This window comes from Lissotriton helveticus, chromosome 5_2 (genome assembly GCF_964261635.1).
Source record: "Lissotriton helveticus chromosome 5_2, aLisHel1.1, whole genome shotgun sequence".
NCBI lineage: Eukaryota > Metazoa > Chordata > Amphibia > Caudata > Salamandridae > Lissotriton > Lissotriton helveticus.
Window position 1 is genome coordinate 5,401,512 of NC_136066.1, and position 18,789 is coordinate 5,420,300.

Genomic DNA, 18,789 nt, shown 5'->3' on the forward strand with positions numbered 1-18,789 from the left:
CAGAAATGTTTGCCCAGAGGGAAGACCAGTCTTGGAATATTGTATGTTTAAACAAGTCATGTTAACAAAGAGCGACACACGCGTCCTCTCTTCCATTAGATGTGACGCCCATCATAGGCCTGAAGTGTCTCTTACCTTGTAAAACATCCGATTCTGTTGCTGAAAGGACAGGCCTGGAAAGCCCAACCGCGGGGGTTTCATTGAGATTCCAGCGGGAGGAGTTCTCATCATGGAATGTCTTGAGTGAGTGAAGAACTGCGGCATGGCAGGAGAAGGCCCCATCGCAAATCCACGCATGCTACCTGCGGAAGAAAAGCATCACTGAAGACTGAGGAACAAAGACTCGCCTAGGACAAGTAAAGGCACCAATGCAAACCCACGCATGCTCCCTGCAGAAGAAAAGCATCACTGAAGACTGAGGAACAAAGACTCGGCTGGGACAAGTAAAGGCACCAATGCAAACCCACGCATGCTCCCTGCAGAAGAAAAGCATCACTGAAGACTGAGGAACAAAGACTCGGCTGGGACAAGTAAAGGCACCAATGCAAACCCACGCATGCTCCCTGCAGAAGAAAAGCATCACTGAAGACTGAGGAACAAAGACTCGGCTGGGACAAGTAAAGGCACCAATGCAAACCCACGCATGCTCCCTGCAGAAGAAAAGCATCACTGAAGACTGAGGAACAAAGACTCGGATAGGACAAGTAAATGCCCCAATGCAAACCCACGCATGCTCCCTGCAGAAGAAAAGCATCACTGAAGACTGAGGAACAAAGACTCGGCTGGGACAAGTAAAGGCACCAATGCAAACCCACGCATGCTCCCTGCAGAAGAAAAGCATCACTGAAGACTGAGGAACAAAGACTCGGCTGGGACAAGTAAAGGCACCAATGCAAACCCACGCATGCTCCCTGCAGAAGAAAAGCATCACTGAAGACTGAGGAACAAAGACTCGGCTGGGACAAGTAAAGGCACCAATGCAAACCCACGCATGCTCCCTGCAGAAGAAAAGCATCACTGAAGACTGAGGAACAAAGACTCGGATAGGACAAGTAAATGCCCCAATGCAAACCCACGCATGCTCCCTGCAGAAGAAAAGCATCACTGAAGACTGAGGAACAAAGACTCGGCTGGGACAAGTAAAGGCACCAATGCAAACCCACGCATGCTCCCTGCAGAAGAAAAGCATCACTGAAGACTGAGGAACAAAGACTCGGCTGGGACAAGTAAAGGCACCAATGCAAACCCACGCATGCTCCCTGCAGAAGAAAAGCATCACTGAAGACTGAGGAACAAAGACTCGGCTGGGACAAGTAAAGGCCCCATCGCAAACCCACGCATGCTCCCTGCAGAAGAAAAGCATCACTGAAGACTGAGGAACAAAGACTCGGCTGGGACAAGTAAAGGCACCAATGCAAACCCACGCATGCTCCCTGCAGAAGAAAAGCATCACTGAAGACTGAGGAACAAAGACTCGGATAGGACAAGTAAAGGCCCCATCGCAAACCCACGCATGCTCCCTGCAGAAGAAAAGCATCACTGAAGACTGAGGAACAAAGACTCGGCTGGGACAAGTAAAGGCCCCAATGCAAACCCACGCATGCTCCCTGCAGAAGAAAAGCATCACTGAAGACTGAGGAACAAAGACTCGGATAGGACAAGTAAAGGCCCCATCGCAAACCCACGCATGCTCCCTGCAGAAGAAAAGCATCACTGAAGACTGAGGAACAAAGACTCGGATAGGACAAGTAAAGGCCCCAATGCAAACCCACGCATGCTCCCTGCAGAAGAAAAGCATCACTGAAGACTGAGGAACAAAGACTCGGATAGGACAAGTAAAGGCCCCATCGCAAACCCACGCATGCTCCCTGCAGAAGAAAAGCATCACTAAAGACTGAGAAACTCTGCTAGGCTTTCCTTACGATAAGTAAAGGCACCAATGAATTTCTTTATCTTTTAATGATAACAAATAGACATCTGGAAAATTAGCAAACGTTTGCAAATCCAACACATCTTGACTTCTATAGTGTCACTGTATTGAGTATAGGTTTTGGTGGCATTGATGTATCTGTGCTGTGTTGGATGGAGGTGAAGGATTTAGCCTCCAGTGTTCTGCTGGATGTTGGTCTGTGCCATACCTTGGTGGCCAGTGCTTCTGAGGGACCCGGCTACCTACAGCACAAGGGCTTTGATCCATGTATAGGAGGTATTCTGTTTAAGGGGTTCTGTTGGGTGTGGGAAGTCCTACATGCAAACATTACATTATTTAGCAGATATCATTTAGTTTTAACAAGCATTGCAGGAAGTCAATTGTACTACTTTACCAGCTTTTTGACACAAAGAAAGGGAAGGTGAAAGGAAGGAATAGTTTCTTACCAGTTATCCTGCTTTTATCTTGGGAATCTCCATTGAAAACATAAGCACTGAATAGTCCCTCCCACTTGCGGGGTTCAGGAGCACTTCTTTACCATAGATCTTCTAAAGTGTCAATGTTTGCCTTTCGCCAGGAAGGACTGGAGAAGCACTTAAGAGATTAATGTTTTACAGTCTATATGTGACGAGGAGGGTCGGATGGGATGATATGAACGATTCCCTCGCCCCTCTCTTTCTTCAGCAGCCGGAAGTCTGGAAGGACTCAGAATGTTATGTTATGTTATGTTATATTATATATGCTTCTATAGCGCACAGCTGCCCCAGCAAAGGGGCGTCCTGGCGCTTTCATTCACACAGACCAGTCCCGGGAACCAAAAGAACAGGGGATTTAGATACGGGCCGATAACAGAACTATTGCGGTGGGAAAAGATACGTTTTAATCGCTCTCCTGAAGTCCAATAGGCCATCCATGCCTCGAATCTCAAGTGGCAGAGAATTCCATAGTTTTGTCGCTAAATAGCAAAAAGAGCGGCCCCCAGCTCTAGAGCGCTTTACGCGAGGGACAGTAACTAAATGCTGCCCAAAAGAGCGCAACGCACGAGATGGTACATAGGGAGTCAGAATGTTACAAAGCAGGCTGGGTGAAGCACATTTAAGTATCTTAAATGAAAGACACAAAGTTTTAAACCATAGGCAACCAATGAAGTTTACGGATAGTCTTGGAGATAGAGCAACACCGAGGAAGCCCTAACAAAACTCTGGCCGCCATATTTTGAGTGCGTTGGAGTCGAACAATGCCGGCTTGATTGGCGCCTAAGAACAGGGAGCTGGCATAGTCTAGTCGAGATAAAATCATTGATTGGATAATCAACTGATGTGTTGCGGGCTCAAAGAACTTCAAAAGAGGTCTGAGTCCCCGTAATAAACCAAAACATGTGTTGGAAACCTTTTTTGTATGCGACCGAAAACTAAGGGAAGAATCCATCCATACCCCTAAGTTCTTGACCTCAACCTTAGACTCAGGAGTCTTACCCAGCGCCCTAAGCCACCAATGTTCACCCCACAGACTAGCATTCTTACCAACTATCAGAACCTCAGTTTTACTGGTGTTTAATTGTAGGTAATTAGAGGTCATCCATTCGGACCCCGCCATCAAACCATCTCTAAATTTAGAGGCCTGCATAGTAGATTCTTCTGTCAATGCTACCACCAGCGGCGTGTCATCCGCATACGAGATGATGTTAAGATCCCACTGCTTGGCGACCGCAGCAAGTGGCTGAGCATATAGATTGAATAAAGTGGGGCTCAGGGCAGAGCCCTGAGGAACCCCTTGTTCAATAGCGTGAGCCTCAGATAGGGCGGGGCGGTAACCGAAATGATCTCTCAGACAAAAAAGAACGAAACCATTCCAGAGCCATATCTATTATACCTGCCTCCTCCAGGCGTTGTATCAAGATGTCATGAGAAATAGTGTCAAATGCGGCACTGAGGTCCAATAGGATCAGTGCCGCCGTCTGACCAGCATCCAGAATGGTACGTAGATGCTCAGTCATGCCCAGGAGGGCAGTTTCGGTACTATGTACGGACCGGAAACCATTTTGGGACATGTCCAGAATGTAATTGGACTGCAGAAAGTTGGTTAGTGTGGTGTTGACATGGGATTCCGCTACTTTTGCCACCCAAGGAAGGAGGGATATAGGCCTGAGGTTTTCAGGCTTAGACGGGTCCAGTATGGGCTTCTTAAGGATGGGGGACACCCAAGCCTGTTTCCACCGAGTAGGCACCACCGCAGAGGAAAAGGACAAGTTGAGAATCTGACAGAGCGGGGCTGAAAATAATGAGAGAAATTCTTTAAAAAGAGCGGGCTTTACAGGGTCAGCTGGAGAACCAGATTTAATTTTTATACTTAGCCTGCCAAGCTCTTCATGAGAAATCTCAGGAATAACCATAAGCCTAGAGCTAGAGCTCGGGCCTGACCTTAAAGGAATCAAACCAGAGGAAGAAGTCTCAGGAGGAAAGGATTTATATATTGCGTGCACCTTTTCAACAAAAAAGGAGGCCACTATTTCACACTGGGATTCTGAAGTAATTACAGGCTCCGAGTTCCTTCTAACTCTAAGGTCTTTTAAAATCTTAAAAATACTTTTGGCAGGGTTAGCGCTGAGATTAATCTCATTAGTATAATAAGCTTCCCAGGATTTACAGACCGCTCTGTGATATAGTTTAAGCTTGGCCAGATATTGTTTTTTTAATCCAAGATCATACTCTTTCCTCCAAGCAAGTTCGTTTTTTTTACATGCCTTCCTTAGCACGGACAACGAATCGTTATACCATAGACTGGACTCATGGGTACGACTCTTACACCAGCATGCCGGGATCAAAGAGTCCAATGCCCGAGTAATGCAGTCACAAAACATATCATAGCCTATTTCAACATTGGTAAAAAGACTAAGAGGGTTATCAATAAGGAATGCATGAAAATCCTCAAGTCTCAATTTAGGCCATGGGCGGAGCAGCCTCCCACCACTATTCCACGGAAGAAGAAAAATTCCAGTGTTACTTTAACTGAGAGGAGTTTTCTCTAAGCCACGCCCCCACGGATGACGCGGAGGAAGCCGGACCTTCAAATCCCGGAAGCGGAGGGAGACCTGTGTGTTCAAACACCAGAGGAGGTGAGGAGTGTGAGACCGCGGAGAGACCGGAGAATCGAGACGAGAGGAGAAGCACAGACGGAGAGCCGACCGCAGTACCAGCCCGGAGACTACAGGAGCCCGGAGGCCAACGACCCCGCGACTCGCCCAGCCACGCTTCCGGAGAAGCGTGGCTTGCACAGGTACGATCGCGTATCTCGGGTTGGACGGGCAAGAAGGGAAACGCTAGACCTTAGTAATCGTGCACCAGAGTTCCTGTTTTCCCTGCCCTGAGCACCACTGTCACCTAGAGCTTTGAAGAGTGTGCACAGTGTATCTCCTCACTCCCCTCCCCTCACGCGTATCACTTTTTGAGCCCCCAACCGAACCCAGTCTTTCCCCCTTTTCTTTTCGCTCACCCTAGACCATTGCGAGCCACATACCACGAAAGACGTCATCCTGGAGTGGAAAAGACGGGAGAGGAGCTCCCCGAGAAGTTGTGTTTCACCCGAGAAGGACGCAGACCCACCCCTTCCTTACTACAGACTCACACCACGAAGAAAACATATCATATAAGCAACTTACTACTATGGAACACCAATACGTTTTGTGAGAGCATAAAGCCTGAATCTCACTAACCCTATATGCTGATTTAATAGCCACTAGTAAGACCAGCCTTCCAGGAAAGGTGTTGTAATGAGGCTTTATGAATAGGCTCAAAAGGGGCCGGCGTAAAAGTACTATGTTCAATTACCAATGTGAGAAGCTGGCCTGGTATATGATGTCCACTAATGTAAGTGGCTACCTTGCACCAGTCCAGACAACCCTTATGATGATTTAAGAGCTCTTAGACAACCGTAGAAAGCTCTCTATGGGGTAGCTGTGGAAAGCAGCCTACAGGCTTAGTCCAGAAGGAGTGTAAAGCAGCTTGTTTCACCAGAATGCAATCTTATAGTATAGATTAAGTGAAAATGAACCACACCAAGCATTTATAAAAAGGAATATGCTACTTACCAGTATGCATCTGTTCTTGGCATAGAGGGCTGCAGAGTGGTACATTTATGAATAGATCGCCATCTGGTGTTGGGCTCGGATGATTGCACTTTGTTTTTCTTCTGGAGAAGTCTTTGTCGTCATAGGTGACTCCTCCTCTCGGTGTTAGTGCGCATGGGCATCGGCTCCATCCTTAGATTGTTTTGCCATAGTAGGGTTAGATGGAGTAGTGTAGTGTAGTACATAAAGATATGCCCATGTAAATGTATCTAAATAAGATAATGTTGGGACAGACACAGGTTTCCGGGGAGGCAGGGAGGGCATGTACCACTCTGCAGCCCTCTATGCCAAGAACAGATGCATACTGGTAAGTAGCATATTCCGTTCGAGGCATATGGGCTGCAGATGGTACATTTATGAATAGATTGTACAGCAGTTACCTCCCTAGCGGTGGTCACCAGTGTCTGTCGCAACTGTCTGAAATAGAGTTTTTAATACAGCTTGGCCCACTCTGGCTTGTTGTGCAGCCTGTACATCAACACAGTAGTGCTTTGTGAATGTATGTGGTGTAGACCAAGTTGCTGCTCTACATATGTCATCTAGGGGAATGTTCCCTAAGAATGCCATAGATGCTCCTAGTTTTCTTGTGGAATGAGCTCTAGGAGGAACAGTTAATGTTCTCTTTGCTTTAATGTAACATATTTGTATGCATCTTACAATCCATCTTGCGATGCCTGCTTTAGAGATAGGATTGCCCTTATGTGTTGGGGAAAATGCTACAAATAGTTGTTTAGTTTTCCTGAAGTCTTGTGTTCTTTCTATGTAGTATGAAATGGCTCTTTTAACATCTAGTGTATGTAGAGCCCTTTCTGCCACCGTCTGTGGCTTTGGAAAGAAGACTGGTAATTCCACTGGCTGATTGATGTGGAATGCTGAAATTACTTTAGGCAAGAACTTTGGGTTTGTTCTAAGAACCACTTTATTCTGGTGTATCTGTAGGAATGGTTCTTGTATTGTTAATGCCTGTAACTCGCTTACTCTTCTGAGTGAGGTAATGGCTATAAGGAATGCCACCTTCCATGTAAGGAATTGTATTTCGCACCTATGCATAGGTTCGAAGGGTGGCCCCATTAGTCTGGTGAGTACTACGTTGAGGTTCCAGACTGGGGCAGGTGGTAATCTTGGTGGAATGACTCTTTTAAGACCTTCCATGAATGCTTTTATCGCTGGTACTCTGAACAGTGATATGCGCTGCCTGTTTTGTAGGTATGCTGCTATAGCTGCTAGATGTACTCTGATAGATGTGTACGCTAGATTACATTGCTGTAAGTGTAACAAGTAGCAAATAATCTCCCTTGTTGATACGTCTAGAGGGTTGATATTGTTATTAGTGCAGTGTATAGCAAACCTCTTCCACTTAGCTGCATAGCATGCTCTGGTGGTTGGACGTCTCGCTTGTTTAATTATTTCCATGCAATTTGGTGGGAGATCTAAGTATCCAAATTCTAGGATTTCAGGAGCCAGATCGCTAAGTTCAATTGAGTTGGATCTGGGTGCATTATCTCTCCATGGTTCTGTGTAAGGTGCATGGGTAGAATTCGTAGCTTTTGATGTGGCACTTGTGAGAGTTGCAGGAGCGTGGTGAACCACGGCTGTCTTGCCCACGTGGGTGCTACTAGTATCATGGTCATTGAATGTTGTTGCAGTTTCCTGACCACTAATGGGATTAGTGGGAGAGGGGGAAAAGCGTATGCAAATTTGTTGGACCAATTTATCCATAACGCATTGCCCTGCGACAGGTGATGTGGGTACCTGGACACGAAGCTTTGGCATTTTGCGTTCTGATGAGTGGCAAATAGGTCTATCTCTGGTTGTCCCCATCTTTGGAAGAATGGCTGCAGTATTTGTTGGTGCAGTTCCCATTCGTGTATTTGTTCCGACTGTCTGCTTAAGATGTCTGCTATCTGGTTTTGAACTCCTGGTAGGTGTTCGGCTAACAGATAGATGTTTTGAGGAATGGCCCATCTCCAAATCTCCTGTGCTAGTCTGGATAATTGGAGAGAGTGCGTCCCCCCCTGTTTTTGAATATAATACATTGCTGTCATGTTGTCTGTTCTGATCAGGACTGCTTTGTGGATAACATGTATCTGAAAGGCTTTCAATGCTAGAAACACTGCCAGTAGTTCTAGATAGTTGATGTGCAGTGTTTTTTCCTGCACACTCCACCTTCCTTGTACTGTGTATTTGTCCATATGTGCTCCCCATCCGGTGAGCGATGCGTCTGCTGTTATTGTCACCTGTGGAATTGGCTCTAGGAACGACGGCCCCTTGGTAATGTTTGTTCTGTTCCACCACTTCAGAGAGCGGTGTGTGCGGTCGTCTACCAACACCAGATCCGTAATCTGTCCTTGAGTCTGATTCCACTGTGTCGCTAAGCATTCTTGTAGCGGACGCATTTGTAGTTTTGCATATGGTATTAGCAGTATGCAGGATGACATCATGCCTAGTAGCTGCATGAACACTCTTGCTGTTAGTGAGTGTTGTGGCTGAAATCTCTGAATGATTGTAAGCATTGCTTGGACTCTTATTGGGTTGGGGTACACTTTGGCTTTTTCTGTGTCTATGGTAGCCCCCAGATATTGTTGAACTTTGTTTGGTTGTAGGTGTGACTTTGTGTAGTTCACCGTGAACCCTAGCTGGTGTAGTAGCTGAATTGTCTTTTGTGTGTGTTGCAGACACTCCTCTTGCGACCTGGCTTTTATTAGCCAGTCGTCCAAGTATGGGAAGACATGAATTTGTTGTCTTCTTAGGTGAGCTGCTACCACTGCCAGGCATTTTGTGAACACCCTTGGTGCCGTCGTGACACCAAATGGGAGGACTTTGAACTGATAATGTTGTCCTTCTACCACAAACCTGAGGTATTTCCTGTGGGCTTTGTGAATAGGGATATGAAAGTAAGCGTCTTTTAGATCCAGTGTAGAAAGAAAGTCCCCTTTCTTCAGTAAAGGAAGTACTTGTTGGAGCGTGACCATGTGGAAATGTTCCGAATTTATGTATGCGTTGAGAGGTCTTAGGTCCAGTATTGGCCTTAGAGACCCGTCCTTTTTGGGGATTAGGAAGTATAGGGAGTATACTCCTGTTCCCTGTTGGTGCTGTGGAACCTTCTCTATGGCATGCTTTTCTAGCAGTGATATTACTTCCTGTTTTAACAGTGTCAGGTGATCTTGTTTCATTGGACGCTGTTTGGGGGGGATGTTTGGTGGGGTAGCTGTGAGTTCTAGGCAATAACCATGTTGGATAATTTGTCTTACCCACTTGTCTGATGTGATGTTTTCCCAGACAGGTAGGAACTGTGATAGGCGTCCCCCTACCGGTGTTATATGGTCTGGGGGAAGCTCTATGAAGTCACTGTTTTGGGGTTGGAGAGTTGCGGTTGTTGTTGTTTCCGCGACCTCTACCCTTGTTGTTGTTACCCCTGTATCCACCTCTAGAATTACCTCTGGGTGATGTAGGTGTAAAAGAGGTTTGCTGTTGGTTTGTACCTGTACTTTTGGATCCTCCTCTATAGGTGGATCTACGAAAGGAACCTCTTTGTGTCGGCTGCTGCAATGCTCCCATTGATTTAGCCGTTTCTGTATCCTTTTTCATTTTTTCTAGGGCCTCATCTGTCCCTGTGCCAAAAAGTGTTTTCCCATCAAAAGGTTGATTAAGTAACGAGGTTTGTACCTCTTGTTTGAATCCTGACACTCTGAGCCATGCATGTCTCCTTAGCATGATGCTTGTATTTGTCGACCTTGCCGCAGTTTCTGCCGCGTCTAGGGCGCACTTTATTGAAGTGTTAGTAATTAACTTCCCTTCTTGTATAAGTTGATCAGCTCTCTTTTGATGTTCTTTAGGGAGATGTTTGATGAGTGTTTCTAACTCATCATAATGCGCTCTGTCATACCTTGCAAGTAGTGCTTGCGTATTAGCTATGCGCCAACTGTTTGCCGCTTGAGATGCTACTCTCTTGCCAGAGGCATCTATTAGTTTAGACTCCTTGTCAGGAGGTGGCGCTTCTCCCGTAGATAAAGAGTTTGCTCTCTTGCGAGCGTTTGTGACCACTAGTGAGTCTAGAGGAATTTGTCCCTTAATGTATATTGGGTCTTTTGGAGCTGCCCTATATTTTTTATCAATTCTTGGGTTCAATACCCTAGCCCTCACTGGGTCTTTGAATATCTCTGATGTATGACTGAGAAGGCCTTTTAGCATTGGTAGTGTTCCTGATGTCTCTAATAAGAAGTCCTGTACTAGAGGTTCTGTATGTAGGTCTACCTTATGAAATGTTGCTGCTCTAGTAATGAGTTGTGCAAACCCAGTATTGTCATCAGGAGGTGAAGGTTTTGAGGGATATGACTCAAGGTCGGTATCATTACCTGATCCCACATTATACTCCTCCCATGGGTCTGCCTCCTCTGGGATTGTGTCCTCATCATCCCCAGGGTGTCCCCCCTCCCCTGTGTCACTTTCTCCATCTGTTGTAGGTGTAGATGGACGTGTGGGAGGAATATCTGGCCTATTGTGAGGAATAGGCGAAGATGGTGTGTGAGGTTTGGGAGAAGGGGGAGGAGTTGTATTCGTCCCCATTGTTCTCTTCTTTGGATGAGCCTTGTCGTCCAAATGTTCATGTTTCCTCTTTTTAGGTAGCTCTGTGACTACCTTGCCAGTCTTTGGGTCAATAAACAAAGTCTTTTGTTTAGGATCCGTTCCGTGTTCCTGTGTCGGTACCGCAGTTTTCGGTTCCGAAAGGTGTCTTTTCTTTGAAATGTCCATTTGTATTTTCGGTGCCGAAGTTTTGTTCGGATCCGACTTCTTCGGTATCGAAGATGTCCCCGGTGTCGAGGGTGTTTTCGGCGCTGAAGCGTGCTTCGGTGTCGACATGGACTGCTTCGACTTCGAGCTTTCCTTGGCCTGGTGCTTCGGTGTCGATGTGGTTGGTTTATCGGAACCGGAACCACTATGATGGGGGACCGAGTGTTTCGGTTTCTGTTTCGTTGCCGGGCTCGAAGGCGGGGCGTTGGAAACTTTTTTCGGTTGTCTGACCGGGCTCGAGGGCGGGGTCGACACCGTGCGGGGTCTGTTTTTCGGTAAAGGGACGTCGTCACTCACGGTTTGTTGGACGTCGATTTCCTCGACGTCGGACTCGTCCGCTTCTGACCCCGCCTCGTCGGCCTCTTCTTCCTCCTCTTCTGGGTGCTGGTCCTCGAACAGCTCCGGGATTGCTTGTGACTGCATTCTCGATACCTCGTGTCTTCGGGCTCGACGGTTTCTAATCGTCGACTTTGACGAGAACGCTGCACAGGCCTCACAGTCCCTGGATTCGTGTTCAGGGGACAAGCAGAGGTTGCACACTTCGTGTAGGTCCTTGTGTGGGAACTTAGCACCACACGTTGGACATTTTTTGAATGGAGTCCTTTCCATGGACCCCGGGCTGGACTACGTCGAGTTTCTCGTAGTCGTCGTCCTTCGAATCGCGTCGGTATGGAGTGAAGTCGCGTTCGATAACGATACCGTCGATTTGGAAAGGAATACGCGCCGGTTATAACCTTCTTTGTTGAAGTCGGTCCGGAGCGCTTCGATCCTCATCCGAACCCGATGGCGGAAAAAAACAATCTAAGGATGGAGCCGATGCCCATGCGCACTAACACCGAGAGGAGGAGTCACCTATGACGACAAAGACTTCTCCAGAAGAAAAACAAAGTGCAATCATCCGAGCCCAACACCAGATGGCGATCTATTCATAAATGTACCATCTGCAGCCCATATGCCTCGAACATATGTATTTATTATATAATACTCTCTAGTATGTTCCAATATCTCCAACACGGAGATGAACACGATGCACACAATACTTCAGCAAAGAAACACAGTACATAGCACGAAATACAAAGTGCCCCAGGGGGGAACCAAACCATATACTATGAAAGTGGTATAAGAACCACAACTTGAATCAAGATTGTTTTGAGAGGATGTAGAAGTGTTGGGATCCCAAGGAAGCACCCATGGTGAGTAGACAGGGATCCCAGGGAGCGTGTGCAGTGTGGAAACACAGCTGCGTGTTCCGTATAACACCATGTGTAAGTCACTGTTGAATTTTAAAGATTAAGGACCCTTCCCAGTGGACCCTGAAGAAACCCCGTGGAATACAGAAGGTGGAGAGCCACCCCACCAGTGCATACCCTGTTACCCACGTTACCTACACCGGGGAAGGTGGGTGCATACGTGAGAAGTGGTGTCGGAAACCGCCGCTGAACCCAAAGTAGGACTTAAGGAAAGTGACGCTGCTGGAAGAGGAGAAAGAGTCCTTGGGAACCCAAACATGGATTCTTGAGAGGAGTACCTGAAAGCAGAGGGGACAGCGTCTATGCCACTCAGGAGTGACTAGGAGACTTGGAAGATAAATGCCCTCCGATGTCGGGTGCTTCAGGAAGGATGACGGTGACCTTGACTCTGCAGCTGTGAGGACCAGGCAACGCTGAGGAAGAACAGGACCTAGGTACAGCTGTCCCATGAAGGATGTCGAGTGCTGAGTGGTGAGTGTCCGTCAGGAGCACACACAAGCCTTGGCAAAGGCAAGCCACGCAGGAATCAAAGAAGGAGCAATGTTGGGACCAGCAAGGTCCAGGGGACTCACCAAAGGCAGAGGAGTCAGGCCCTGAGCAATCAGAGGAGCCCAAAAGTAACAAGTGTGACCCCCAAGTGCACCCACAGGCCGGAGGCACTGGAGTCGCGAGGGGACCTCAAGCAGCTCACCAAAAGATGCAGGCTATGATGCACACGATGCAATGTGGCTGAAGATTCTGGTCACTGGAGGTGCTCGAGGTTGGGGCTTCTAGGAGCCCGAAGATCTTCTTGTCAAGAAGCCAACAAGCCCTTGGAACTGCAACTTGGATGCAAAGCACAGGAGTTCGGCTATTGCAACCCCCCATGAGGGATACTGGCCTCAAATTTGGTGAGAGGGAATATGGGAATGCCCTCATATCAGCAGATACTGGAACAGAGTCACCTCATGTTTGAGGGAAGCTATGGGAGAACCAGTAACACTGGATGCCAAACAGTGCTTATTACACATATAGAAACAGACGGACTTGAGGAACAAGGAGAAAACATGGGTGGCACTGGGCTGGATGGCTGCCAAGAGAAGGAAAATGCTACTTACCAGTATGCATCTGTTCTTGGCATGTAGGGCTGCTGACATTCATATCTTAGCATAGATCGCCGCCTAGTGTTGGGTCCGGATGTTTGCACATTGTTGTCCTGGAAGAGTCTTTGAAGTCTTACGAGGTAGGTGACTCCTCCCCTGGACTACAGTGCGCATGGGCATCGACTCCATCCTCAGATTGTTTTTCCCCATTGTGGCAAAGATGGAGTATAGAACAATAAGAGATGACCATGTAAATGTATGTTAAGAAGGTAACCCTGCAGCTGTGACATGCACCGGGAAAGAGGGTGGGTGATATGAACGTCAGCAGCCCTACATGCCAAGAACAGATGCATACTGGTAAGTAGCATTTTCCGTTCGATGCATGTGGGCTGCTGAATTCATATCTGTGCATAGACTGTATAGCAGTATCTCCTCTAGTGGTGGCCACCTGTACCAGCTGCAGCAGTTTGAAAAAGAGTTTTGAGGACAGCCTGGCCTACAGCAGCTTGTTGTTTAGCTTGCACGTCCACACAGTAGTGTTTAGTGAAAGTGTGTATGGTAGACCATGTAGCTGCCCTACATATGTCTTCTAATGGAATATTTCCTAGGAAAGCCATAGATGCCCCCATTTTGCGCGTTGAGTGGGCTTTTGGGGAAACTGTTAGAGTGCGCTTTGCCTTTTGATAGCATATTTGAATGCACTTAACTATCCATCTGCCTATTCCTGCTTTTGAAATGGGTTACCCTTATGTTGTGGAGCAAAAGCAACAAATTGTTGTTTTGTCTTTCTGAAAGCTTTAGTTCTGTCAACGTAATATAACAGAGCTCTTTGTACATCTAGTGTGTGTAGGGCTCTTTCAGCCACTGACTGCAGGTTTTGGAAGAAAACTGGCAAATCTATTGACTGATTGATATGGAACGTTGATATAACTTTTGGCATGAACTTGGGTTGGTACGGAGCACTACCTTATTGTGATGTATTTGCATGAAAGGTTCTTGATTAGTTAGTGCCTGTAGCTCACTTACTCGCCTCAGGGAGGTAATGGCAACTAAAAATGCCACCTTCCATGTTAAGAACTGTAATTCGCACGAATGGAGTGGTTCGAAAGGTAGCCCCATAAGTCTGGTAAGTACTACGTTTAAGTTCCAGACCGGAGAAGGTGGTTGTCTTGGAGGGATAATTCTTTTAAGTCCTTCCATAAAAGCTTTGATAGGTGGTATTCTGAACAGGGACACGTGTTGTCTGTTTTGGAGATATGCTGCTATAGCAGCAAGGTGTAGCCTTATAGAAGAGTATGCTAGATTATGTTCTGGATGGAGGCATCTAACAGATTGATTTGGTTATTATAGCAATAAATTACAAATCTTTTCCATTTAGCTGCTTAGCATGCTCTAGTAGTTGGCCGTCTTGCTTCCTTGATAATGTTCATACAGTCTGGAGGCAAGTTAAGATATCCGAATTCTAAGACTTCTGGAGCCAGATAGCTAGGTTAATCTGATTGGGATCTGGGTGCCTGATTTCTCCATGGTTTTGAGTTAATAGCTGTGGAGAGAGGCGCAGTCTTTGGTGGGGAACTACTGAGAGTTCTAGGAGCGTTGTGTACCATGGCTGTCTTGCCCATGTGGGAGCAACCAGGATCATTGTGAGTAACTGTTGCTTTAGTTTGCGTGCCACAAATGGAATCAGTGGGGTTGGCAGAAAAGCATACGCAAATCTGCCTGACCAGTTCATCCATATCGCATTGCCCTGTGACAACGGGTGTGGGAACCTGGCGGCAAAGGACTGGCATTTAGATTTTTCTTTTGTGGCAAACAGATCTATCTCTGGATGCCCCCACTTTCGGAAGAATGGTTGGAGGACTTGAGGGTGAATTTCCCATTCGTGTATCTGATGGCTGTGTCTGCTTAGTAGATCTGCCATCTGATGGTCTATTCCTGGGAGGTGTTCTGCTAGGAGAAAGATGTTTTTTGGAATTGCCCACCTCCATATGCTCTGTGCTAGGTGAGACAGCTGCAGAGAGTGTGTCCTTCCCTGTTTTTGAATGTAGTACATGGCTGTCATGTTGTCCGTCCGGATTAACACAGCCTTGCAGTACAAGTATTTCTGGAAGGCTTTCATTGCTAGAAATACTGCTAGCGACTCTAAGTGGTTTATATGCAGTGTCTTTTGCTTGACTGTCCAGAGCCCTTGGACTGTGTATTGAAGTAGGTGGGCTCCCCAACCTGTCAGTGATGCGTCCGCTGTTAGTACTACCTGTGGAACCGGCTCTTGGAACAGTGGCCCCTGGGAAAGGTTTTGTGGGTTCCACCACTGCAGAGAGTTGTAAGTGCGGCTGTCTACCCACACTAGGTCTTTTAGTTGCCCTTTAGCTTGGTTCCATTGCCGTGCTAGGCATTCCTGCAATGGACGCATTTGAAGTCGGGTATGAGGGGCAATGAATATGCAGGAGGCCATCATGCCTATAAGCTGCATGAACACTCGAGCTGGCAATGAGTGTTGTGGGTGAAATTTTTGAATCAGAGACTGCATGGTGGCTATCCTGGCTTGATTTGGATATACCTTTGCCACTGAGGTATCTATTGTTGCTCCCAGATATTGTTGTATGTGGGAGGGCTGCAGATGTGATTTTGGGTAAATCCAAGACTGTGCAGTGGCTGGATTGTCTAAGACGTGTGGTTTGCACACTGTGCATATGAGTTGGCTTTTATGAGCCAATTGTCCATGTAGGGGAACACATGGATGTGTTGGCTTCTGAGGTGTGATGCTACTATTGCTAGGCATTTTGTGAAAACCCTTAGTGCTGTAGTGACCCCTAAGGGTAGAACTTTGAATTGATAGTGGAGACCTTCTATTGTGAACCTGAGGTATTTCCTGTGAGCTGGATGTATAGATATGTGGAAGTACGCATCTTTGAGGTCTAATGTAGCGAGGAAGTCGCCTTGCTGGAGTAACAGGAGTACTTGTTGTAGAGTGACCATATGGAAATGCTCTGAGAGTATGCATTGGTTTAGAGGTCTGAGGTCCAATATTGGTCTGAGGGACCCGTCTTTTTTGGGAATGAGAAGTATAGGGAGTATACTCCTGTCCCCTGGTGTTGAAGAGGGACTGGCTCTATGGCTCCCTTTTCTAGCATGGATGTCACATTTTGTTGTAACAGCGTGATGTGTTCTTTGGACATTGGACGGTGTTTGGGTGGTATGTTGGGTGGAGTAGAAGTGAGTTCCAGGCAATAACCATACTGGATTATTTGTCTCACCCACCTGTCTGTGGTAATTGCGTTCCAGACTGGTAGGAATTGAGTTAGTCAGCCTCCGACCGGTGTTGAGTGGTCTGGAGGAAGTGAGAGCAAGTCACTGTTTGGTGGCGGTGGAGGCTCTGGTGTTGTTGCCGCCACGTCCTCTGCCTTTGTTATTATTGCCTCTATAACCTCCTCTGTTGGAGCCTTTATTAAAGGTGCTCTGGGTGTTACTTTTGAATGTAGAGGAAGTTTGGGATGTGTTACCTCTACATGAGCCTCGAAAAGAGGAGTAGCGAAAGGAACTTCTAGATTATTGAAACTGAAGTGCGCCCATAGACTTAGCAGTATCAGTATCTTTTTTCATCTTTTCTAAGATGGTATCTACTGCAGGACCAAACAAAAAATCTTGGTTAACTGGTTCGTTGATGATGGTTGATTGCACTTCATTTTTAAATCCGGAAATGCGTAGCCACACATGCCGGCGTAGTAATACGCTAGTGTTGATGGATCTGGCTTCTGTGGCAGCTGCGTCAACTGCACATTTAATGGAAGCTTTTGTGATTAATTTGCCTTCTTGTATAAGGTCGTCAGCTTTAGCTTTAAAAGGTTCTGGCAGGTGTTGTAGTAAACCCTCCAGCTGGTCATAATGTGCTTTATCGTATTGTGCTAATAGAGCCTGTGTGTTTGAAATTCTCCAAGAATTTGCTGCTTGGGATGCCACTCTTTTGCCTGATGCTTCCAATATCTTTGACTCCTTGTCAGGAGGGGAATCATCTCCTGTTTGTGAATTAGCTCGTTTTCGAGCGTTTGCTACAACTAATGAGTCTAAAGGCAATTGTGACTTAATATAAGCAGGGTCTGTAGGGGCTGCTTTAAACTTATTCTCAATTCTGGGATTGAGTACACGCGCTCTGGCTGGGTCTTTAAATATGTCTGGTGCGTGTTTTAGTACCCCTTTTAACATAGGAAGTGTGCGTACACTTTTTTCTGAAGTTGGAAAAGTGCCAAATAGGAAATCCTCTTCTATTGGGTCAGTGTGCATGTCTACCTTATGATATTTAGCTGCCCTGTCCACTAGTTGGTTAAAGACAATGGTGTCGTCAGTAGGCGACGGCTTTGTAGGATATGTAGAGGTGTCAGGAATGGGTTGTGGCTCGTATGCATCATAAGGATCATTCTGGTCATCCCATGTGTTATCTTGTATATCCTGATCCTCAGGTTCTACAAAGTTATCTTGAGGATCTTGCTCTATGTTTTCTGTCTCATCATATGTAGGAGAGTAAGGCACAAAAGGCACGTTACGAAAGAAAGGAGGAGGAGTGAAAGGCCTTAAAGGGGATGTTGCAAAATCTTTTTTCTTTGGAGGAACAGAGGAAGAAGTGCAGTGTCCAAAGGTCTCTTCTTCCTGTGGTAAACTGTTAACCGTGCTGTTTCCGGGTCAATATACAGTTTAGGCTGTTCTTCACTCACTGGATCAGGAGGGAAAAGTTCTTCCTCAACTGTCCGTGGTTTTGGCGCCGATGTTTTTGGCTTAGTGGCTTGTTTGTGGTGAGTCTTTGGCTCGAGGGCCTTTGGCTGTGGAGCGTTTTTCGGCTCGAAGGCCTTTTTTCGGGTCGGCGACTATCTTTGGTTCGACGTCTTTTGTTGGGTGTACTTTTATTTTGGTTCGGCGACCTTCTTTGGTTCGACGACCTTTTTCGGATGGACCTATTTTTTCGGGTCGATAACATTTTTCGGATCGACTGGTGTTTTTGGGTCAATAACCTTTTTTGGATCGACTGGTGTTTTTGGGTCAATAACCTTTTTAGGATCGACTGGTGTTTTCGGTTCGATAACCTTTTTCGGATCAACCGTTTTTTTAGGTGAATCGACCGTTTTTTTCAGGTCGACAGGATCTTTAGTGTGACCTGCTTTTTGTTGGTCGACACCCTTTTTCGGCTCGGCGGCCGTTGTCGGGTCGACTATTCTTTTGGGATCGACAACCTTTTTTGTTTCGGCGCCCTTTTTTGTATCAACCAGTTTCTTCGTCTCGAGAACCTTCTTCAGTTCGGTGTCCTTTTTGGGAAGAGTGCCGCTCGTTCCCGGGGTATCTGAAGGCTTGGGTTTGGTCTTCGGAGCCGAGCCGGAAGGCGGGGCCTCTGAAGGAGTTTGTCGATCTCGGCTAAGGCCTACAGGCGATGCTTCTACCGGAGCCTTGTCTTGAGATGGAAGCGGGGTTGGGGGCGTGGTACTCACGGTTTACCTCGGTGTGATCTGGTCATCGGAGTCCAACTGGTCTTCTACGGTGACAATTTCTAGGTCGGAGTCCGCCGCTTCTGGGAGGTCATGTTCGTCTACGAAGATGTTCTCGGGTTCCGGTGCCTGCCGCGGC

At 46.8% G+C, this 18,789-nt stretch overlaps 1 protein-coding gene across 9 annotated transcripts in view; it reads right to left on the minus strand.

Moving 5' to 3' along the window:
• The window catches only part of CIZ1 (CDKN1A interacting zinc finger protein 1), a 582,047-nt gene that overhangs the window by 330,666 nt on the left and 232,592 nt on the right, over positions 1–18,789 (minus strand). For all 9 annotated transcript variants that reach the window (XM_078646619.1, XM_078646621.1, XM_078646624.1 and 6 more), the window contains one exon: positions 136–302. In XM_078646619.1, coding sequence (XP_078502745.1) covers positions 136–302 — 167 coding nt within the window. The remainder of the gene's footprint in view (positions 1–135; positions 303–18,789) is intronic.